The sequence below is a fragment of the Buteo buteo genome, chromosome 1 (assembly GCF_964188355.1).
Source record: "Buteo buteo chromosome 1, bButBut1.hap1.1, whole genome shotgun sequence".
Taxonomy (NCBI): domain Eukaryota; kingdom Metazoa; phylum Chordata; class Aves; order Accipitriformes; family Accipitridae; genus Buteo; species Buteo buteo.
In genome coordinates, this window is record NC_134171.1 from 40,769,357 (window position 1) to 40,794,003 (window position 24,647).

At 38.5% G+C, this 24,647-nt stretch overlaps 1 protein-coding gene across 1 annotated transcript in view; it reads left to right on the top strand.

Annotated features, from left to right (window-relative positions):
- GLRA3 (glycine receptor alpha 3) overlaps positions 1 to 24,647 on the top strand; it is a 70,692-nt gene that overhangs the window by 31,821 nt on the left and 14,224 nt on the right. Inside the window, exon 5 of the mRNA XM_075041804.1 lies at positions 14,433 to 14,570. Coding sequence (XP_074897905.1) covers positions 14,433 to 14,570 — 138 coding nt within the window. The remainder of the gene's footprint in view (positions 1 to 14,432; positions 14,571 to 24,647) is intronic.

The window sequence follows — 24,647 nt, forward strand, 5'->3', positions numbered from 1 at the left end:
GGAATGTGTATTAGCACAGATAGCTTGACATTGAAATCACGCAGCAAAACACAGAAAGAAAAAAGGACTTGATAGCTTTCTAGCGCAAAGAAGGTCTGACAGTTTGACCAAACCTGGTGTTACACTAGAATTTCAATGGAAAAAGCGAAATTACAACTCCATGTGTTTTAAATAATCTCATCATAAAGCTCTATTTGCATTCTACACAAATATCCTGAGAGTAGAAGAGAAGGTAAAACCAGCTTAGACAAGACAGGCTTTGCAGAATTATCTCTCCGTTAACATCAATACTTTTTATGTAAAACAAAATTAGCATTTGTTAACTCAAGCCATCATATATTGTACTTATCACCTCCCTTGATATCTCACTTAGGACATAAAAGAGGATGGAAAGCATACAGCAGCTATGCCATTTCAAGGTGCACACACAGACAGACAAAAAGACAAAACCAAAGGTTCTGTCTGATGCTATGATCTGAGCTAACACAGGATGTGCGAGGAGGAAGGCACAGATATGCATTAAATTCTCATTTTCCGTGATATGAACTATTTGGGAATTGCCTTTTCCCCTTAAAATGAGAGGATTTTGGAAGAGATTCCTAGCAGAAAAATCCTCCTAATGATGTGAAGAACAAAAATAAAACAAAGTAAAGCATTCTTTGAAAGATTCCAGCAATCTGAAGTTTGTGAAAATCAATGAGAGGAGAAAAACAGATAAATTCTAAGTACCCATCTTAATGTCAGATCTAGATTTACAGTTTTAGGATCAATAAGTAAATATTCACTATATGCAATTATGCTTCAAGCAGAAAGCATCACAGTGTTTGAACAATCAGAAGGTATAATTTTAAAATGTTATGAAATTTTTACTTTAACAACTTCATAAAACTCAACTGTATTTTTCCTCTTTTTCAGCCCTTGTGAGGACAGGTCATACAACAACTGAGCATTCTTGAACAAACAGGCATCTGTTTTGCTTTATAGAAACCTTGCAGGAGCTCACAATTCCCACAAACTACACCACAGGGAACCAACACTTATTAGTTGAATAACACTGTAGAAGTTTTACTGTATTTTCCAGCAGAACATTTTTCACTGAAGTCTTGTTTTTAATCATTCAGTTCAGTGGGAGTAAATTCCCTGCTGCACATTCACATAGAAGAGAAAGGCAATGTTCACAAAAGAAGAGCTGAACAAAATACAAATGAGTGCTTCAAAATCTCCTAGTTACAGAGAAAGATCAAACTTGATTTCATAAGGAAGTTACAAGTAAGAAAGTTTCCCCATATTGCCTTGTCTAATTCTATTTTACCTGTTACTCCAGACATTGAAAAATAGAGACTATGGGCAAAGTAGCTGGCCTGAGGCAGAAAATTTTGCAGCATGTGGGAGCTCTGGCTGTACCTACGTGTCTGATAGCAGAATAACCAGTTAGGTTTGCAAGAACAAGAAACCAGTTCCCTGAAATGACTTTGGGACAGACCCAAAGACGACAGGCACAGTGACATAACTTCCAAGATCCTAGACCTTCAAGAGCAGGAATTCACCTGCCCAAAACTGGTTTCTCTATACAGGCAGTACAGGAAGGGAAATAGACACCTTGGAGGAGTTACAAATACTATCTACATGCTAGACAGAAGAGTAACTAGATAACTAAAATAATTGTTTTATGTGAGTCTGAACTCTGACCAATTTCCAAAACTTAGAAAAAGGTGAGCAGAAACATTCAAATTTCAGTCTTTGGCTAAGAACGGGCACCCAGTTCCCTTTAAAATTATAGAAGAAAAAAGGAGAATGGGTGCTTTTAGCATTTTGCCAGGCTTCATATCAAATCTCCTGAGGCAAGAACTGACATAACCCTGAGAGCCTGAATCCATCCAAGCATCTCTAATCTCTAGGCCACAGTGTCATATCTCCTGTGGCTGTCTGGCTTACATTTTTTGGCGCACCGTGAGACAACTTAAACAGGGAGATCGAAGCACTAACCCTGGTGGTTAATGCACTGTCTGGGGAAGTGGAAGACACGGGGTTTCAAAACTGAGAACACAGGCCTCTCGTGTCCTGAGTAAATGATCTGATCATCAGGCTGTGTTATAAAACTGAAGCGGTTGCAGGAGCAAAACAGCAGCCATGCTTCCAGATGTTTCTTTTTAAAGTGATGATCATTGCTGTATTTTCCACTGAGTGCCAGGTTGGGTAGGACATTGTACAATTATGAATTTACAAGGCACATTTATCTCACAGTTTCTTTAAATTGTACCTGATCTTTCAAGCCTTGCTCCTGCATGCGTCACTAAGTAAATTAGACTGTTTATAACAAACCACTCATCTTTTTCTTACTTGTCTTACCACCAGGTTGCAAAGCAAGGCTGACAGTTACTTATAAAGGACAGATTGTAGGTTTTAGCTCTGCTAAAAAAAAATAATGATTTTGATTAGTACTGCACACTTTCCTTCAATATCAATACTGTTGCTCCAGCATAGAAAGCTCTAAGAGGAAAATTCATGTATAGCATTCCTTCCAAATGATATTTTTGGTTTTAGCCAGCTCATGTAATGTTTTTTCCAAGATCAGTCTAAGCATCTGGATTTGCCCCTGGTCAAAATACTTCACTTTTATCATGAAGTGTCTGAAAAAATATTTAAGTGGAAATGCCTTTTATTTTTAAGGATTTATTTTACCAAATGATTTCTCAGCAACTAGAATGAGCTGCTTTTGTATTTTAGAAAGGAAGCAAATGAAAATGCACATATGAAATAATCCCTTCTTCATTTCTGTGCCTTACACCAGGGCAGCCTATAGGCATGTGAGATAATTTTAGTTTTATTCTGCTTGAATAAGATACAAAGAAATGTCAGCTAGATACATATTTATTTCTGTGGTCCGTCTCCCAGGAAAGAAATGTTTTTCTTTCATGTGCTAGAGCTTGTTGTCTCTCTCTTTTTTAAGTTTCACTTTTATCTCACAGCATTCCTTTATTCTTATATTATAATTATAACTTTATGTGACATTCAATATTCCTGAATTTTCAAAGAATAGTGAAAAGACTATCTCAGTTACAAAAGAAGAAATATACTATGAAAAGCAACATATGTAAAGGAGAAAGCACCTGCTCACCTCGTAATTTCATTTTGATGCTTATTGTCTCTCTTAATAAATTAAATAATGGCCTTTTTTTTTTCCTTTTTTATTTATGGAGGCTTTTTAGTCTTTCTAAGCAATCATCCTCCTATCTTTTGGATTTTTAGAGAAAATTCACTCCATACTACATGATGATGTTACCTGAATAGTACAGTTTCTTTCCTCCCAGTCTCTAAATTGGAGATTGTGCAAATGGGAAGATCTGTAAGCAGGCTACAGCAATACAGGTTAGTGCATTACAGAAAATGATGTGCACATTGTTGCTTTCCCACAACAGCACAAAGACACCATAAGAAAGATAATAGAACTGGAGTATATTTCTTATCTGCCAGGGAACCTCAGGCGTCCACCTGAGTGACAGTAATTATGGACACACTAGGTCAACGCCTGCATGTGCCTGAATGTGTGGAAACCATACCTCTTCTCTCCTTTCCATTTCAGTAGCACAAAAGTTGTCCAACAACTCATCTGAGGGTTTCTGCTCTGCAGATGGGTGACTCAGCCCACTGCGCATATCTGAAGTGAGACCTGACACACAGCTACAGAGAGCTAGATATTTGTATTCTTCAGCTCCCAACTAATGCAGGGTGAACGGGCAGTAGTAACTGTACAACTGCTGCTGAACCCACAGAAACTAATATAAAAGTGACAGCTGAAAATCTATAGGCTTCAGCAAGCAATATTAGGTTTGAGAGATGTGGTAAAGGGCTGGGCCCAAAATGTTATTCTTCTCTGAAATTCAGGCTAAGAAGGATAAACCTGTAACTCCCAAGGGAGAGATTCCATTAGAATGACTTAGAGAGCAGTGCAAGGGGCAGACCCTTTGCACAGTGGCTCAGAAGTACATAGAATAAAATCCTGCTTTCTTGGAGCTCCGGCATAAATTTAGCCTTGAAATGCATCACAGCTGATTTCTGAAGCTAATGTTTTTAGCACATAATGTATATTAGAATTTATTCTAACCTCAAGCCAAAACCAGATTCGCTAGCTCTGTCATATCTTCTCCCTGCTATGTTGCTTGGAATTTAGGGTACAACTCAAATCTCTGCCATGTTCTTAGGAACAGTAGTGTGCAGGCAGCCTATCCTGGAGGCACACTGTTGGGATGCCTAACAGAAGAGAGTAGTGAAATAACTCTAGTCAACACGACTGTAGCCCTTGCCTCAGCTGGATACCTAAAGAACTGCTTCATTTGCCGAATAAATCCAATGTTACTCTTGAACCTGTACCTTACTAAACATTAAAGAAATGAGAATGGAATGTAGATAAATCACTGGGATTAAAAGAACTATAAAATAAATCCTGTAGTTGAACCAAATTCTCTTGTATAAAAATGCTAGCTATTCAGCTCAGTTGTTTCATGCCGTTCATGTCTTTGTTTATTGAACAAGAGGAAAAGAGTTAGGTTTTAATATGCCTGCAGGTATTGTAAAATGACACAAGGGAAGCATGGCTTTTCTGGTGTAAAACAGAATGAGTAGAAAATTTACAAGATATATTGGTATTCAGCTGGATCACAAGTTTTCTCAAAAATTTTATTCTTCGTGGCTTGGAATGGTACTCTAAGGGTGGTGAAAAGGAAAGAACTTTGCAAATAAGACTGTGTCAGCAGAAGTAAAAAAGGGGGTATATTGGAATTGCCAAGACAGTTGTGGTTCAAAGGTGTGGAGTCTCTGAAGGTACAGGGGAATTGCTTGCCTTGAATATCAAACCTTGTTTTTCTGTAATGGTGTAGTCCTTCGACAGCCTGAAGAAGAGATGTTAATACTTTCAAGACACTTAAACAATTCTTCAAGACAAACTTGTTGGATGTCCACTGTCTTGCCTATGAGATTATGGGCTTTTAATGCCTACAGCTGATATTGAATTAGCTAAAATAAAATCTTCATACTCTTAGCATGCATGTATTCAACCAATATAAATAGCTTGGTTCCAGTAAGTTCTATCGAGTCATGTGGACTGATGTGGGTTTAATGGAACCCTATTTGTTTAAGGCAGACTTCATTCCTATACTTTCAGAATTGGATGAATGAAGAGGTTATGTTTAGTATTAAGATTAATAATAGTGTTAAAAAACCCCCACAGATAAAATCTACTTTTTTCTTTCAGGGACCTCATATGGGTATTGGTAACAACTTGTCAATACCATTTTTGAAAAGATAAGATTTTCTGGGAAAGATGACTGAGACCAAGGGAAAAATTTGGTTTTCTTTTTTCCGGGCACTATAGCTGCCCTTGCTACTTAGAAATATTTCAGCAGGATCACATTCTTTTTCCCTGCGATTTTTCCTGAAGCCTTTAATTGAACACGCTGAAAATTTTCACTCTAGCCAGACAATTTTCAGTGCTGTCTAAAGGCTAGAGTTAGTATGTCTGTCTTGTCCACATTCTGCCAAAGAGTTTTGTATAGATTAGATCAATTAAACAGACTATCACTACAGTTTCATTTTATTTGATGTCCAGATATGCAAAACCTTGCATCAACTATTCCAGGCACAAGTCCTGACAACCACTCCTCATTCAATGCCTTATCTTTTCCACCTCCTCCTTCCATAAGGGTGACCACACAGAGTTTTTACTTTCATTTTTTCACACTTATCACCAGCCCTGTGACAGACCATTTGCTAAATAAAAACTTCTGCAGGCCAAATCTAACTTTCCCAATATGTTTCAGGCCCTCTACACTGCCAGTCAATTCTAAATTCTACTTAGTTTGCCAGTTCTTCACATTCATCTCAGGCAGAGGTCTCAGTCTGCCAGTACATGCTTCACTAGCTAATTACCTGGAATGACTTCAGGCTCCTAAAAATGAGTTGTCTCTTTAAAGGGAGCTGTTTGCTGAGGGGCTACAGTGCCATGCATACACACAGTTCTTGATTTTTCCTGTGAAATACTGCCTCTGGTAACCTTCTTCTCCTGGGTTGATAGCCTTGTCATATAATTACCAACAATTTATCATCTACTTTTGCATTACAAATGTGCAAGACGTCAGATCTTGGGTTAATAGAGACAGTATTAATGTAACCTAACAAGTCCTGTAACTTCTGAACACTGCTGTTCAACATAACAATGTGGTTTTTCTGTCCTTTCTTACCAGTTCTATCATGACACCACTTAGATTTTGTGTGATTAGTAATACCTTTATAGAATTCAGTAAGAGCAAACACCTGGAGAGTAGCCAGACAATAACAAATGCATTGCAAACTGAACTCTATTTCAGCCACAGCAGCTGGTTTGTGTCCCATAACACACACAATTTGGCATCTCTACTTCCTTTCTTAACCTTCATGCATTTACATCCTGCAAACCCAAACCCTAGCACACTGCATTTCAGTGGCAGACATCCTTACTAATCCACCTGATTTAGTTCAGGTTGGCCTCGTCCTGCAGACCACTGTACTAGATGATAGCCTCCATTACTTTCAGCTATTCTGTAGTATAAAAGGGTCACTTTATCCACCAGAAATTAAAAAGTGAGCTGTGCCCTCATATACTAACTAGGCCAGTGACTGTCCTTTTTTCAACGCTAAAATGTAGCCATCAGGACTCCTCCGTAACACTGTATTTGCTAATCACCAGTAATAAAAATATCTGGTAGCAATTTATAATAGTCACCAAAACCATCCCATAGCCAAAAAAGAAAAACTCCTTTTTTTGTGAGAGGCTGAATATCATGTTGGGCTCCAGGAAATGCAAATAAGAGATATATATGTTCTGCTCACAAAGCAGCAGCAAGAGAGATAATACAGTAAGACTGAACAGCAAGGATTTACAAAGAATAGGAATAACCATTATGTAGCAAAAGTTTACCCTGAAAAACAGGTGTGCTCAGAAATAGATTCACATTTTTTTCTTCCAGACACATAGAGAGAGATTCCCTTCAGGCATGCACACCATATTTCCTATGGAAAGCAGAATACAATGAAAGCAAGGCACATAGAGAAAACATCTTACACTCAAGTCTTATCCCAAGAAGTCAGGATTCAAGAGCTAAGCACTTATGTCTACTACAGAATAAGCTCAATACATCTAAAAGCAGAGTTAATAAACATTTAAAGTTATGTTTAATTGATAAAAGCACTCTTCTGATATGGCTTTGGGTCATCTCTTTCTATACTCAGATTTGAGTAGCCAGCCACTGAAATTATTGTCCTAGATAAAATACAATGCCCTCCTGATAGAAATGTTAGAGGCATAGGAAATGTGATTAAGAAATAACATAGGAAATGCATCTGCTATTTTTGCAAATATAAAAAAATATAAATAAACTGCAAAACTCATCACCACATTAACATTTGTCATGGGCTTCTCTGACATAGCAAATGTAAGGAGGAAAATCTAGAAACAGGTATCGTCAGGGAGATAGGGCTTCTATAGGTGTGAATCTGAACTTGAAAAACTGCAAGGGACATGATTCCTCATTCTATGACATTGCTGTGAGTTGGTTCCTCTATTTCCTCAAATTCAGGGTCCTAGGTTGTGCCAACTCTCCTGCCAGCTAGTTTCTGTGGAGTCAGTATTTATGGACCTAACAGTACAATAAAGACATTGTTATCTTCCTTATCCCTTAGAATCCCTAAAGAGAAATGTCTTGTTCTTTATGACTACTACGTAGTTCAGTGCAGTTCTTGTAAGACACAGAACATATTTAACAATATAACACATACAGTGCAAGTTTGTACTGGTAACCACACATCTGTTCAGAATAACAGACTTCAGGTTTAGTATTTCTAGAATTCACTTTAAGAGGTTTTGCCTTATTTTAATTATCATGCCTTCTGATTATTTAATGAAAAATTAATGCACTGGATTGAACCTGTAATATATTTATCACTGGCAGAATAATCCATTCCTAAAATAATCTGAACTGTTTCTGCATATATATAGCCAACAAATTAGCCCTTTCTGCTAGTGGTGCCATTATTCAAGAATATCAAAGCAAAATTTGAGACACCACAGAAAGATATCTCTCTTACTGAATTTTACTATTTGGATGCTACTGCATTCAGATCAATTATCAGCTTCATTGGGGGTTCAACTTAAATGCCTCTATGCAAACACACATGGCATGAAGAATAAACAAGAGTTGTTAAGAGATGTGTGCATACCTGCAGGGCTATGATCTTACTGGCATCACGGAGACGTGGTGGGATGGCTCCTATGACTGGGGTGTTGGAATGGAAGGACACAGGCTCTTTAGGAAGGACAGGCAGGGGAGAGGAGGAGGGGGTGTCCCACTCTATGTCAGTGACCAGCTGGAGTGCATGGAGCTCCACCTGCGGATGGATGAGGAGCCCACTGAGAGCTTATGGGTCAGGATTAAAGGAAGGGCAGGGACAGGTGACATTATAGCGGGGGTCTGCTACAGGCCACCGACCAGGAAGACCAAGCAGATGAAGCCCTCTATAGACAGATAGGAGCAGCCTCACCTTCACAAGCCCTGGTCCTCATGGGGGACATCAGCCACCCCGATATCTGTTGGAGGGACAACACAGCAGGGCATAAGCAATCTAGGAGGTTCCTGGAATGCCTTGATGATAACTTCCTCCTCCAAGTGATGGAGGAGCCAATGAGGAGAGGTGCTCTGCTGGACCTTGTTCTCACCAACAAGGCAGGGCTGGTGGGGAACGTGAAGCTCAAGGGCAGCCTTGGCTTTAGTGACCATGAAACAGTGGAGTTCAAGATCCTTAGAGCAGCGAGGAGGGTGTACAGCATGCTCACTACCCTGGACTTCAGGAGAGCAGACTTTGGCCTCTTCAGGGATGTGCTTGGTAGAGTACCATGGGATAAAGCCCTGGAGGGAAGAGGGGCCCAAGAAAGCTGGTTCACCTCCTCCAAGCTCAGGAGCGATGCATCCCAACAAAGAAGAAGTCAGGCAAAAATGCCAGGAGGCCTGCGTGGATGAACAAGGAGCTCCTGGACAAACTCAAAAACAAAAAGGAAGCCTGCAGAGAGTGGAAGCAAGGACAGGTAGCCTAGGAGTAATACAGAGAAATTGTCCAAGCAGCCAGGGATCAGGTTAGGAAAGCTAAAGCCCTGATAGAATAAAATCTGGCCAGGAGAGGTCAAGGGCAACAAGAAAAGCTTCTATAGGTACATCGGTGATAAAGGGAAGACTAGAGAAAATGTAGGCCTTTTCCGGAAGGAAACAGGAGACGTGGTTACCTGAGATATGGACAAGGCTGAGGTACTCAATGACTTTTTTTGCCTCAGACTTCACCAGCAAGTGCTCCAGCCACACCACTCAAGTCACAGAAGGCAAAGACAGGGACTGGGAGAATGAAGAACCACCTACTGTAGGAGATCAGTTTGAGACCGTCTGAGGAACACGAAGGTGCACAATCCCATGGGACCTGATGAGATGCATTGGTGGGTCCAGAAGGAACTGATGGATGAAGTTGCTAAGCCATGATCGATCATATTTGAGAAGTCGTGGCAGCCCAGGGAAGTTCCCACTGACTGGAAAAGGGGAAGCATAACTGCCATTTTTTAAAAGGAGAAAAAAAGAAGACCTGGAGAACTACAGGCCAGTCAGTCTCACCTCTGTGCCTGGGAAGATCATGGAGTGGATCATCCTGGAAACTGTGCTAAGGCACATGGAAAATAAAGAGGTAATAGGTGACAGCTAACATGGCTTCACTAAGGGCAAATCATGCCTGACAAATTTGGTGGCCTTCTACGATGGGGTTATAGTATTGGTGGATAAGGGAAGAGCAACTGACATCATCTACCTGGATTTGTGCAAAGCATTTAACACTGTCCTGCATGACATCTTTGTCTCTAAATTGGAGAGACATGGATTTGATGGATGGACCACTTTCTGGATAGGGAATTGGCTGGATGGTTGCACTCAAAGAGTTGCGGTCAGTGGCTCATTGTCCAAGTGGAGACCAGCAACTGAACGCCCTGAAGAGTGGCGTTCCTCAGGGGTTGGTACTGGGACTGGTGCTAACATCCTTGTTGGCGATATGAAGAGTGGGACTGAGTGCACCCTCAGCAAGTTTGCAGATGACACCAAACTGAGTGGTGCAGTTGACATGCCTGAGGGACAGGATGCCATCTAGAGGGGCCTTGACAGGCTTGAGAGATGGGCTTGTGCAAACCTCATGAAGTTTAACAAGGCCAAGTGCAAGGTCCTGCACGTGGGTCAGGGCAATCCCAAGCACAAATACTGGCTGGGTGGAGAATGGATTGACAGCAGCCCTGCAGAGAAGGACTTGTGAGTGTTGGTTGATGAGAAGCTGAGTAAGACCCAGCAATGTGTGTTTGCAGCCTAACACTGAAACAGGTTGCCCAGAGAGGCTGCGGATGCCCCATCCCTGGAAGTGTTCAAGGCCAGGTTGGATGGGGCTTTGAGCAACCTGGTCTAGTGGAAGGTGTCCCTGCCTATGGCAGTGGGGTTAGAACTAGATGATCTTTGAGGTCTCTTCCAACCCAAACCATTCTATGATACTATGATAAACTGCAATTGTGTCTCAGGAACACTCAGCTTTAATTATGAGCTTGATCAGTTAGATTGACTAGTGCTGCATAAACCTGGGACAAAGACAGCACCATTATTCCCTTCTCTCATCTGCCTTTGCTCAGCTAAACAGTTGCTACTCTTGTACAGTCAATGAAATAGTTTACTTGTTTTCATTTTATTCCTGTAAAACTCATTTCAGCAGTGGATGGGCGAGTGTAGTTTTTTCATCTAGATGAGTAAGGTAAATGGATTTTAGTAGAGACCTTCTTTGTTGCAGCATCTAATCATTTCCTTTTTGCCAATGTAGTCCTCAGTACTGCAAATACTATGCATGGAAGATCTGTATAGTCCCATTGAACTCAGGCACTGGCATCAGACATTTAAAGTCACCCACATAATTCTAATACTGTAAACTTTTATGATTGGCAATTCTAGGATCCTAAATCTGAAAAATAACACTCTGCTCTTAAGGCTTCAAAATTTTCATTACCAAAGCTCCCTACACTTCTGTTAGTTCCTGTGTGCTTAGCCCCCACCCCCACCCCCTCCCCCCCCCAGTTGATGGCACTAATCAATTTGGTGCCTTTTCCATATCAGGAACACAAGTCTCTACTTTGTTGCTGAGACTGAACTTTTCAAAATCTGCCATGATGTCTTCCCATGCTGCTGGGAGTCCAGACACTTCAGTAAGGGACACTAATTACATTAATCAACAGAGGTCCCAAATTTAGGGTGCTGGAGGACTGATTTTTAGGCTCATTGCATATACAATGCCATACACCTAAATCATAACAGTATATATACTACAGTATGGTAACCACTGACAGTTTTAAAGGGCCATTTCTATAGAAATGCCTTTTTCACCTTATGCACAGTGTACACAATACCATGAGCATTCTGAGTGTTAAGCACTGTGCTATTCAGCAGGTCTTCTATATAAAATTAATTAAAAACCAAAAATATTTTCCTTTTTTTTTTTTTTGAGATATTAAGGAAGCTTAGTTAGCTCAATTAGTATTGTTGTTCCTCCTGAAAAATTTCCAACACAGAACAATGTAGGTTTTAACCCTTTTGTAGATAGGATATCCTGGGATGGACCTAGGACATGAGCTGCAGTTTGTTCTTGGAAATTCTGTTTCTACTTTATTTCTGCTGGTGACTAGATACTTTCCACTGTAGTCTTTCTTCCTTTTCTCCATGCCAAGAAGAAAGAACAATGCAGTAGTTGGAAAAAAGAAAGAGATCATCAGTTTATTTGGAACTGTACCAAATAACAAAATATTTTCATCTGGAAAATCAAGAATACCTGTCCTTGTTAACACTGCTCACTAAAGAAAGTTTAGAGGCAAATTTGAGTTATCAAATAGTTCAGTATGCTTAAATAATTTATGTTTTCTCACTTCCCCACTTACAGGACTATTACAAGATTTTTGATGTCCCTAATTTAATGGGCACATTTGATTGGGTCATGTATTTCACATTTAATAAAGGGCCATAAATTTAATAGAGATTTATTTTAAGTTGATTTAATTTAACTTACCTGTGGAAATATTATATATATTATACTATATTAAATTTCTTTGGTATAACATAAACTCACATCTCCATTAAGCTCCTTTATATTTTAAGACACATTTACTTTATAACTATGATCTTGACTTTCAAAACTGAAGTTACAGTATTTAATGCTAAAGATTTATTTGGGTATTTAAAATGTAAACATGATAAAAATGAATTACCACATCAGCATTTTGCATACACTGCTATTATTTTTAACAGAGTGCACTATAGAAGAATTAGTGGGCAGGGTAGATAATCAAAATTAAAAGCATGCATTAGAGATGAAAGAATCTGATTTAGTGAAATACATTTTGACACAGCAGTTGTTTCTTGTCAGTTCAATGAGTTTTGCTCAGGGGATATCACTTCTGGCCATAATCTACATGCTTCAAATGATAATCTGCTTTACACACAACTGCTTTTTGTCTGAATTCATGGGACGTTTGATACTTCTGATTTTTCATAGTTTATGGCATTTAATAGTGAATTTTTAGACTGTGTTTATGGAATGTCATGCATTCAATAAGACAGAAAAATAAGTGTTTCCTTGCACAGTTAGTATACGCTTGTAATGACTTGAGTAATGTCTGATCTTAATTAAATACTTATTTAAAAGGATATGGTCTCTATTTTAGCATATTCATCCAGCCCCAACAAAATACCAAAGTAAACCAACAGTCAGCCTGAGTGCCTGTGAATACCTTGTATAAAGATACTCTCCAAAAGAAACATCAAGAATCTAGAAGGAAGGAGAGGTGTTGAAAACAGTTTTAAATGTGTAAACACTGATTCTTAGCTTATAGGTGCATTCAACATAGATCAGAAAGGATGAAGTGTGTCTCAGATTTGAGGTCAGCATATCAGGGCATTATGACTGAATAGCATTTATAGGTGTGTTCAAAGAATAATGAAGTCACTGAATATAATGGGAAAGATTTATGCCCACACACCAAAGAGGTTATTGCCTTCACTGGAACTCAAAATTTCAGTATTTTAGGGCAGACTGTTACTCTTAGAAAGTTCTGAACAATATACTTTGAACAGTAATTTGTTACTGGTAGATTAAAAGATATTTCTAGTTATCTGTAGGTTATCCTCAACAGCTCATTAGCATTGGACTAAAGCAGAAAGGAAATACGGCAAAGAAGCAAAATAGATGAGTGAAAGGTATATAATTTAGATGTAAAAAGTACTCCCTTTTCCTTCTGGTTCAAGCTATTATATGTGGCTCAAATGTACGCTTGTCGTTCAAACTATTACAACAATAGAAGCTATCTACTTTTAGATTTCAATCTTAAAATCTCACTTTGACCAAATCTATTAGACTCTGAGAAAGTCTTAATGAAACGTGAATGAGAATAAGAAGCTTTTTTTTTTCCCCAGTTGCATAACCAGATAAAATTTATTCAGAAAAAAATTTAGAATAAATGCCAGGGATATACTGGAAAGTTCATATATCACATATTCAGAGGAAGTAGAACTATTTTCCCCAATGATATCCCATGCAAATATTCAGCTGAGAGAGGCAAACAGAAGGAAAAAGTACTTGCCCTTTACAAAGTCTGGGCCTTGATTAGTACTTCTACTACAGCTTTTGCTGGTTTATTTAATCTTATACACACATGCATGAGGTACGGGTAAGTGCAGGAATCTGAATATTGAAACTAAATAATATCATAATAAGTCATAGTCAGCTAATATAAGAACACTACAATCAATTGCTTTCCCTTGTTTTGTACCAGTTCTGGAGAAAAGTAGTTTTTCAACTAGTACCTCACTCCTGCAGAATTTTTTATTCATTGTTCTCTTTGAAGAATTTGCACCTAACAATTCAAATTGACATAAATCCATAAACATAGCTTTGACAATCCACCATTTCACCTCAAATTAAAGGAGAAAGAGATCTGAGTGTGAAGGGCCTATTTTATCCTTCATCAGCTGGGGGGCAGGGGGTAAGATTTTCCCAAGTGCCCAAGAGAATTGGATGTTTAGCTCATTTTGATGCTTTTGTTAATTCCATTAATAGACTACCTGACTATTAAGATTTCACAAAGGGTGCATAGGACTGGCTTTTTTTCCTAGTTCAGTATGGTATAGAATGGCAGGTAGCACATTGTGATTAACAGGTACAAACAGACCCCTGTATTATCTCCTTTTTATGACATTTGATTAAGTCATGACTATTTGTTAGTCCCTGCTTTTCAAAGTTGCCAGCTGCCTTAGAGTTTATTTGCGGTTTGGTTTTTGTTTTTGTTTTTTTTTTAGTTGGATACACAATGAATGATCTCATTTTTGAATGGCAAGAAAAGGGAGCAGTTCAAGTAGCAGAAGGTCTCACTCTGCCACAGTTTCTGTTGAAAGAAGAAAAGGATTTATGTTACTGCACCAAGCATTACAACACAGGTAGGAAAGCATATTAGTGATTAAAACTGGAAAGTCATTTAAAATTTATTGTTACTTTGGAGAGTTGTTTTCATTTTTTACATATTCTTACTGAACTCACAACAAGATTAAAATGTACAGGTGCATTGGGCAGGATAATGCAGTCTTAAATAACTGACACAATGAAACAAAAGTACCTGAAGGCTGATCAAACTTCTATTTCAGTAAACTTAAGAAAATACATAGTTGAAATAATTAGGAAGCAATTCAGTCAGGAGTTTTATTTTTACAGCGGGTGCCATGACCACATCTACACTGTGGGATCTGAATCACTGCTAAAATCCAAAGGTCTATGTGCTGCTCACTAAGCATGGCCTGGCTCAGTCAGGAAAAAGGGACACAGGGTTGCCAAGCCAGCTATCCCTGCCCTAGTTCTTAAAGCAAGGGAGCAATGCAAACAATCTGAAAGCATCCTTAATGTACAATGGCCAGGTGACCAAACTAGACATGGTCTTTCTGAGATAAAGCCTTTGTAGAACTGCAATGTTTAGCTCATCATCTCTGGGTTTATTTGAAAAAGGGAGGTTTTAACATTACTAATATAGTTATTTTATTTTTAATTGTAAAAAATTATCTCAATAACTAGACAATCACAAGCATAATAATCCTCAAAAAAACCATGCAGCAAAGGCTTAGAATGCACAGCTTTCATCTTCTCATGGGAAAAAAAAACCTAGAACTCTTTCATTCTAATCCTTATCTCTCTTCATTTCTGCTCTCCAATTTGATTCTTAATACATATCTTGAAATTTAAGTTTAGAACTGATTTATTTGTATTCTGCTAAAATGGCAGAAAGGATAAAATTCAATAGGTGACATTCATAACAAATGTTCTGTTGCAATCAAAATTAAGGAAGAATAATTTTCAGCACTGAGTTTTATCACAGCTGCCATGGTACCCTAATGGAGGGAAAGGTTCTCTAATAATTTCCATTTAGAGTGGGGATATATTGATAGAGATGTTCTGTAGTGTTCCCTAAAACAAATTGGAAATACATAACATGCACTTTTACTGGAAAAATACTAAAATCTGGCTAATCCTTAAAAACCTTCCAGAAATGGAGATACATATCCTATAGCAGGGTAATTTTTTCACTCAAATATCCCTTTGTTAATGATAATAATGAAATTAATATTATTCCTCTTTTCTTTTTACTGTAATCCCTATGACAAACAAGAAAATTTTGCTTTTGTTATTTTAGTTTGTCTCCTTTGAGATATATAGGCAACCTCTTCTTCCATTTTAGGACTCTCCTGCTTTTCTGCCTTTTTAACATGTGCCTGTAACTGTACTTCTATAATCTGTATAGTGATATTAACAAATGAGAATTTGTGGTAGAAAATATTCTCCTCATTTTTCCAAAGTTCATTTGGATAATATGATGCATCAAAAACCTCTAACTGAGGAACTAAAACATTACTGTGGTACTTAACGTGATATTGAATGGAAACCTGTTTTAAAATGTCAGAATTTCCAGTGATTTCCAAATATCTCTCTAAACATCTCATCCAAAGCTGACTTGTACTCTGATTTGTCTGAGAATTTCATTGCAATCATCATAGTTTAAACCTTTTGATTTTGACTGAAACTTCATTTTTTCAATATTTTTGAGCCCCTACCTTTTTCTTTATAAACTATGTTTCAAGCCTATTTGAGTTGGTATTAATTTCCTTCTAGGCAGAAATAGGAAAACGTGCTAGGCCTAGGCATAACACACTAGGTTGTATGGGGTCAACTTACATCTATTGTCTTTTCCTGTGGTCCTAAACTGAGCTGAGAAGCGGGAGGAACAGATGTTAGTAACTGCATGTAAGGTCTCTCAAAATGTGCCTGCAAGAGAAGTGCACTTATCCTTGTGAACCGCTGTCACAGTTAGGTAGGAGAAGGGGTTTACTGTCATAACTCTAGAGGACAGCATGGCCAATAATCAGTCTGTTATATTTCTGTATTGCTTTGGCCAACCTGCATTTCTGTGGCCAAACAGGTACTCTAAAATGTGAGTGCAGCCCACAATTCTGAAAAGATGGCCAAAGTTTGTGCCTCTAATTAAAAAAAGAATTGGGCCATTTAATTTGTCCATAAAAAGCCTAGCCATTTACTAATACAGAAAACTTGGAAGCCTGGATGCAGGCACCCCCCATACACTTCAGGATGGAGACTTTAAAAGACCTCAGCAAACAAAAAGACAATTGCACAGCTGTGGAACCTGCCTATGACTGGCCGAGGAGAAAAAAATTAAATACTGAGTGGCAGCGGCTGCAGGCAGAAGGGTATGTCCTTACCAGAGGAAGCAGCAGAGTGGCCTGCTCTGAGTTACAGCACCAAAATTACAGGTACAAATCTAGAAGAATTTTGGCAGGGCAAACCAGAAAGAAAATATAGTCTTACTCATGCAGGACTACATTTATTGTGACATTCTTTTCTTCATCATAACAGTATTTTCTCCAGAGTATTTATTTTTTTATTCAAGTCTTCAATATGAAGTTAATTTAATCAAATTAGAGGGGTTTGGTTTGGTTTGGTTTCTAGAAGGGTAGGAGTGCCCTTCATTTCTTTGTTACAACCAGTATTATTAACTACCATGTGTAGGCTAAAAATCCCTAAACATTATATTAAAAGACAAAAACAGCTAAGAGTTTCTTTTCCTCCATTATTTTACTCGGGTATGTGACCAGTAATGTGCCTTCTTAAGGCTCCTGCAGTGAGATACTGTAGACAGATACCCCTTTTGGATAGTCCAAAAGAAACAGAAGAAAAATCATTTTCCAAAACTAGACATAAAGCCTATTTCTCTGGCCTATGACAGATTAGATAAAATGAATTCTTAAAAGAATTCTAAGCAACAGCAGCTGGTATGCAATAAGTGACCAAAGAAGAGTGTTCAATTTAAATTTAGTTACAACACAAGATGACAAGCTTTTCTGAGACATCCCATAAAACAGAAAAAAAATCCCCAAAATCTCCCTGAGAAACAAATTAACATGGAGCTTCAGGACAGTATGTGGAAACTCATTAGCACATGTCTCATCAGTGTTTCATGTCCAATTGAAAATGGATCACTGTAACTACAGCTTGAAAAATAAACTGCTTCTAAAGATAGGGACATAATAGTTTCAGCAACAGTACAGCATAATGGCTCATCAAGTCTTGTGTTCTGAAGTGACGCAACAACATTTCTGATCATTTTCATGTTTTTGTGTCCACTGACATATCCGCAGTGATGAATTTGGGAAGTGAAGTAGAATCGTAACAACCAGAAAAATCACAACATGAACCATTTACATTACAAGGATAGTCTTGCTTTACCACATCCTCATTCACTTCCTATGTGACATGCATTACTCCCCTGGGCTTTTATGCAACACCCCATCTTAATTTCAATCACAGGTAATTCCAATCACAGTTGCAAAAAGCCTAATATAGGATAGTATGAATTTATACAAAATAGCATTGGCTAACAGGCACAAATAGAAATACTTTGAATCTTGGCTTTATTCCTGCACCATGGATAACACACTACACCTGCACTTGAATGATGCTGCTCAGGACTGTCTTTATGTCTATTGATGGGATTTGGCTCAAAGTATTGGATGTAGTGGTCTTGGAAACAGTGGAGCTATGGTTGCTACACTCACCATCAGAACTGATGCATTCTGTATGTTACCATTTCTGATAACTCTGTATCCTTAAATCTGTGATCTTGATGAACAGCCCACTTCCTTAACTCCACATTCCCCATTCGACCTCCTAAACATACATCCCAAACACGACATTTTCTCCTGATTCCTTTGGTATCCCCTTAAGGTCCAAGAAGTTGTTTAATAACCTGTAGATTATGCCCTTTCTAGGTCCTACGTTCAGCTGACTTACAGCCTTACATTTGACCATTTTGTTGCCAACATGATAGTGATTAAAGGAGGCATAGCTTTGATGCCTTACTCTGACCACCAGAACTCAAACCCCTACTTGTTTTGACAAATACCTAAACCACTCTTTTTGAGACTATAGCAGTGACTTTCGAGCCATGGCTTTTTAACTCCTTGGGGCTTTTCATAGACCACTTCTCAGAAAAGGAAACTTGTACTTTTTGTCCAGAAGGTATTCCATGGGCATGAAAACTCTGAAGCTGCTCATTCCTTCACTGAAAAAGGAGAAATGATAAACACTTCAAAGAACAGTCTATGACAGGCTGAGGACATGACCATCCATAGACACAGAAGACAGCACTGCCTGACTCCAACAGGGCATTCTTCTCTGCAAGAGAAGAAAACTCGCCTCAATTGTCACCCCTGCACTGAACAAAATTTAAACATTCTACTTTAAAGTTTCATTGAATAAAAAGGCTTCCAAGCCTTTCCTGTAGAACTGCTACCTACCCAGTCTATCCCCAGCCTGTACCAGTGCATGGGGTTATGCCATCCTCATCACAGAACTGTGCATTTGTCTTTGCTGACTGTCATGATGTTGCGGTGAGTCCTCCAGCCTACAGAGGTCCCTCTGAATGGCAGCTTGGTCCTCCATTCGGTGAGAGATGGGAAGTGGAAATTCATCAAGCTGAAAAAAAATTGGTTGCTCTTTTCCACATTTATTTTCAACTTTCTTTTACTGCAGTCATTATCAGTCTTACACCAACGTTAAGTTTACCACCTGCCCCAGTATTTGTTTCCAAACAAGGTATGTAAAGTCACTTCCTTCCTGACCAAGAACTTATGTAGTCAATGGCAGGTGACAGCACCAGCACTGGTATCCCCCAGTATACCACTGATATCCACAGACTGTGACTTGGAGGAAAAACTGAATGTTAGTACATTCCTATAGCTGTTTTGTGAATCTTGGCTTTAGATACATATACACAAGCCATATGTATGAGAACTTGTCTAGTTCTATATGCCAGACACTCAACAGTCATCATTTCTAGTCAGGCTGCATGATCATAGATAAAGCCTGAATGTTTTATGATGAGGAAAAGGCAAGTGCTTTTATAAGCAGTTTTAATCAGCAAAATATACTCAAATTGCATTTTTTATTTCAGTGCAAATTGCAGAAAGTGTCTGGAGACTGCACTTACCAAGTGCTTTTTTATTACCCTTTCTCCTTCTTAGAGAGGTATGAAAGTAATTTTAGCTAACTTTACTTATATGTAATCAATTTTATAGATACAGTCTCTTGAAATAACCAGCTTTGCACACACACATAATTTATGGAGTGTCTTGTTTATTTAAGAAATTTTATCATGGGAAGGCAAAAGGACTGAAAATATTTAACTGTATTTCAGTAATAAGTAAAGCAGAATGCCTCTCAAATGACTGTGTAACATTCTGGGAGGAATAAAAAGGAAGTCTTTTTACTGAATAAGGTAAACTTAGCTAGACTGCTTGCCTAGTGGTGATTATGATAATGACTCTAACAGGAGAGAAAGTAAAAGGAGCAGTACTGCCTCATGGAAAAGTCAGTTTGTCCATTCTCATTCTTCATGCTCTCTGTGAAAATCATCTGTCATTATGATTGTGGTGTGATACATAACCTGCTGTACTTTGTTGCCAGGAGAGGTTAATTGTGGTCTTATTTTAGCAGATGCAGAGCAAAGAGAAAGCACATAACGAAAGGCAGAAGGGAAGTGCTGGTGGTCTATGTCAACCCTCTTATGGCAATACAGTTTTATTTCCTTATGAGTCTGTGTCTGTTTTCAGCCAAACAGTTATTTCAGTTAGAATATAAAATTGTCCTCAGAAAATTTCTTTCAACATTAATAACTTTAAAAATAAAAAGCTTTATATTTGGGGTGTTGGGGCTTTTTTCATTAATCCAGTTTGTCTGAGGATACTTGGAGTCAATACCCTCATTCTCACTAAAGACAACAGCAACCTTTGCCAGGGTGATTCCATCCTATGTACTAGATAACCTAACCCACTAGGGCTCATGCATGCAGGGCACTTAACAAAAGCCTTGATTAATTACATGATGAATGATTTGGTTTCAGGACGATACTGATCAAAACTTCATCTGTCTGGAGCTTTAACACACACATTCATAAAGGACTAGCTTTCTACTACCTAGCACACCGAAGTGTCCCAACTCAGGATGAGATGAGTGCCAGAACCAGCATTAAGGAAGGGCTGAAAAAATACAGCAAAAGGGATGGCCTGCAGTGAGATCATATTATATGTATGCATTATATCTCATGAACTATTCTCAGTGTGTATTGTCCTGCAATAGACATTTGTTTTGAGTAAATATTGTCCTTTTTTCCTTCATACAAAGGTACAGAGAGTAGACAAGAATACTCAAAGCATTGCAATGGCAACTATTTAGTGAGAGCCTGGGAATCCGAGGTATTAAACATTAGAAAACAGTCAAAGTCATAAAATGCAGTAGCCACATTGCATCAATCCATACAAAATCTATTTCTTGATTCCACCTATTGTTTTGTCTTAGAAGAGTCTTTAACTTTTGTTTTTAGAAGAGAAGGCTGTCTTTACTTTTCTCTCTATAGAGAAAAGTGTGTCAGCAGGCTTTTGCAATATGTTATCTTTTCACATAAAATGAGGAACTGTGATTTTTACAAGTCCAAAAATGATAGACACTGCAGAGGTTAAGAATAACACCTGGAAATAAATACTCTGTCTAACACAATTTTCAAGCTCAGATTGAGCTTGAACGCTTAGGATCTTAGGATGGGGAGTAGAGGAATTGAGCTGCTTAAGAAAGGGATTTCCAGAAGACAGACAAAGGGGAGAAGCTCCCTATTTTATTAAGGGATCTAAATCTAAGTCGGTCATTTAGGCTGAGCATATCCTTGCCAATGAAGAAGTCCCACTCTCCCTTTCTCCTGTCCCGCTGTGTTTCAGTACTTAATTTCATGTTAAACCTGTGCCTCTAGCTATTTTTCAAGGAGGAAAATGCAGTGCTAGAGGAGAGGACCATCATCACAGTTCAATTGCCCCAGGACTCTGTTAGCAAATCTCCATAGTTAGCAATATTTTGGCCCTCTGGCTGGCTGTTTGTTGGTCATCAGTTGCTGGTAAAAACAGAATTGTGTAGTCTACATCCATATTGACAGAAGTGTTAAAATCAGAACATAAAATATCTGCTTCCTAGGTCTAAGATTTATACTCTGCAGGGCTCCATAAAGATTTATTCAGATTTGCTTAACTTAGTTTAGTTCAGTTCACTTTTGCTAAGCTTTGAATCATTCCCTATTCAGCAAATATAAAATGCTTATTTTAAGTAAATAGTTTAATGTAATTTCATTAAGCTATATAGTCTTTAGGCCACAATCCTCTCTCCATCCATAAGATATTTCACAGTAGATCAAATATTAACATTATCAATATGATGCTTTTCTTATTAGGAAGTCCAGACTATGATTTACTAAGTAGTATCAAGAACCAGAACCTTCAGCAGATATGTCTCCATTCCATGTGGATTAACAGCTGAATCTGTGCACACTTAGTTCTTTTTTTTGTTTATACTTATTATTTTTATTATGTTATTAATTTTTAATTTCATAGTGATTTAAGAATTATTATTACTCTCACCTTTATTAGAAATTACCTATTTCTCAGGCACACTATTTCTTTGGCTCAGTTTCCTAAGGTGATTCTCCATTATGAAAACTTTCTATGTAGCTTCAGAAACAGCTACTCAGCCTTCCTGGGAATTGTAAACATGACCATGACATTGTAAGGGTACAGTAAGAAAAGCTTCCCCCAAGGCATATCTTAAGGGTTGCTAAAAGGGGACAAATATATTTAAGTTCTACCAAGTACTACCTCTGGATCTGTTTGAGGGAGGTGAAACTGAAAAGAAGGACTCCTTATGGCCTGAAAGCTACTACTTATGCTTGATTTCCCTTGCACATCCCACACTGCTGGCAATACCTTTTAATCACACAAGTATACTGCTGCCTTCATAGCCCACTGCTTAAATAGCACCTGCTGTAGTCAGAGGAGGCTGTGCAGTGTGAAGGTATGCTAAGGTAAAAAATTGCTCTTCTCATACTACTCACAATGAGCCGCAGCAGCAACAACCAAAAGAAGAATATGTGACCTAGACACTGACTCCGAAGAAAAGCCACTTATAGACTGACTGGAATATACGTTTTTCCATTACAATATTGGTTTCAGTGAGGACATTGCATGGAAATCATGCCAGCCCAGCAGGTCTGACATTGTTACCAAAGAACATGTGTAAGAGAGAAAAATGCACGTGCATATATACCACTACGTTCACTTCATATGCATAGGTACAGCATTCAGCAAGACAGCACTTTTGGTGCTTTTAGCACACTTGAATCCCTGGTTAGGCTAGATTTACAAACACAAAGAACATTACCTTTGTTTCAGGGAAAAATGTTTATCCTTTAGGAAGCCCTCAGTAACAGTTTTTTCTTTTGCATTACAAAAATCTGTCCATTGTATGGATTGTGTGCATATCTATATTTAGCTCTGGTCCAAAACTGGCATCAGGCCTTAATTTGTTACTCAGCCTCAGAAAAACCACAATACTACAAAGGTTTCATATACTCCTCCTAGCCAATCTCCATGACATTTACAGTGCATATCAGAATGAACTAGAGTTTACCTTTGATGTACTGCAAATGAATTATTAGAGCAATGCTCTTAGCTGCTTGTCTTTCTCCTTCCCCAACCGAGATGACTTCATGGGTATGTCTCTTCTGAACCATTCAAGCATCCAGTCAAATAGATTAAACCACAGCTAACCTGGCTTTGAATTTGAAATAGAATACAGGAAGAGAAAGGAGGCCCACAGCTGGATGCTGGCTTCAGCTGGGAAACAACAGCACAGCCTCTGCTGGCTGCCTCCTAGCTGAAACTCACATCTGCTAGTGCAAATGTGTTTTTTCCCATTCTGCTTCATTAGCCAAGCTTATGCAGGTGCTTCTAATCTCAGCCAGGAAGGAAAAAAACTAACATCACCCCTTCCACACTTAGACTAGCAACTACTGCAATTGCAGCGCCGGGACTGACTTCCAACTGCTGCTGTTCTCCAATAGTCAGCAGTGGAGTAACAGAGAGAAGTGTCTACCTGGGTAGCTACGAGTCTGCCTGGGGAGCTGCCACATACTAATTTTTTCGTGCTACACTGGAACAGAGCACATGAGGAATACAGTGGTCTTGCCTGGGAAGCAGTGGACATATGACTGGCATGTCCATAAACTCATTGAGCCCAAGACGAACGTCGGAGTCTAAGTCACACATTCTGTGGAGTAAGCAAAGGCATTTTTCCACTTTGAGACACACTTCACTTACTTTTTTTTTTACCTTGGCTAATGATACAAAAATACAAAACCAAGCAAAAAGATTTTTTCAGTATAATTCCTCTGACACATCAACCAGTCCTAGTTCTGGCCTCTTCATAATCCCATCTCTTTTCTTTTCTGTGGTTACAATATATTCCATTTGCACTTCTTTCTTTCATAATCTTCCAATTTTTTTAGGGTTCTGTTGTCCACAGCTATTCCTCTCTTTCTCCTTAGTACAAACCTGGCAAACTTGCAACAACATAAAAATAATCCACATCAGAGCTAGTATATTATTTATTGCTTCCTGTTTAGGACCACTGTATTTTTGTGCTGAGAGCTCGGTAATAATCCAAGCCCACTTGAGTACTCGGAAAGAGACTCAGATCTCTTAACCCACCTTTCTCTGCAGAAAAAATATAAGTACAAGCAATAGCCAACATTTATTGACACTCCAGTTATGCATATATTACCCATTCTGATGCTCCTTCGTTTTCCTCCCTAATTTGTTTTGAAAGAAGAATATAGGACCCTATAAGAAGAAAATGTTGCATGCTGAACTGTAATTCTTGCTGATGTGATGCCAAATAAAACAGCTTTGCAAGAGACCTAGACTTGGTTGATGCATTTCTGTCACTCCTTACCACCATGGTTTACTGTGATGTATGAGAGAAGAGACTGCTGCTGTCTAAGGCTGCTGGATTAACAGAACAAATGTCACAAAAAGAAATCTTCAGCATAAGGACCACTTTGAAGTAAGAATATGATTCTGACA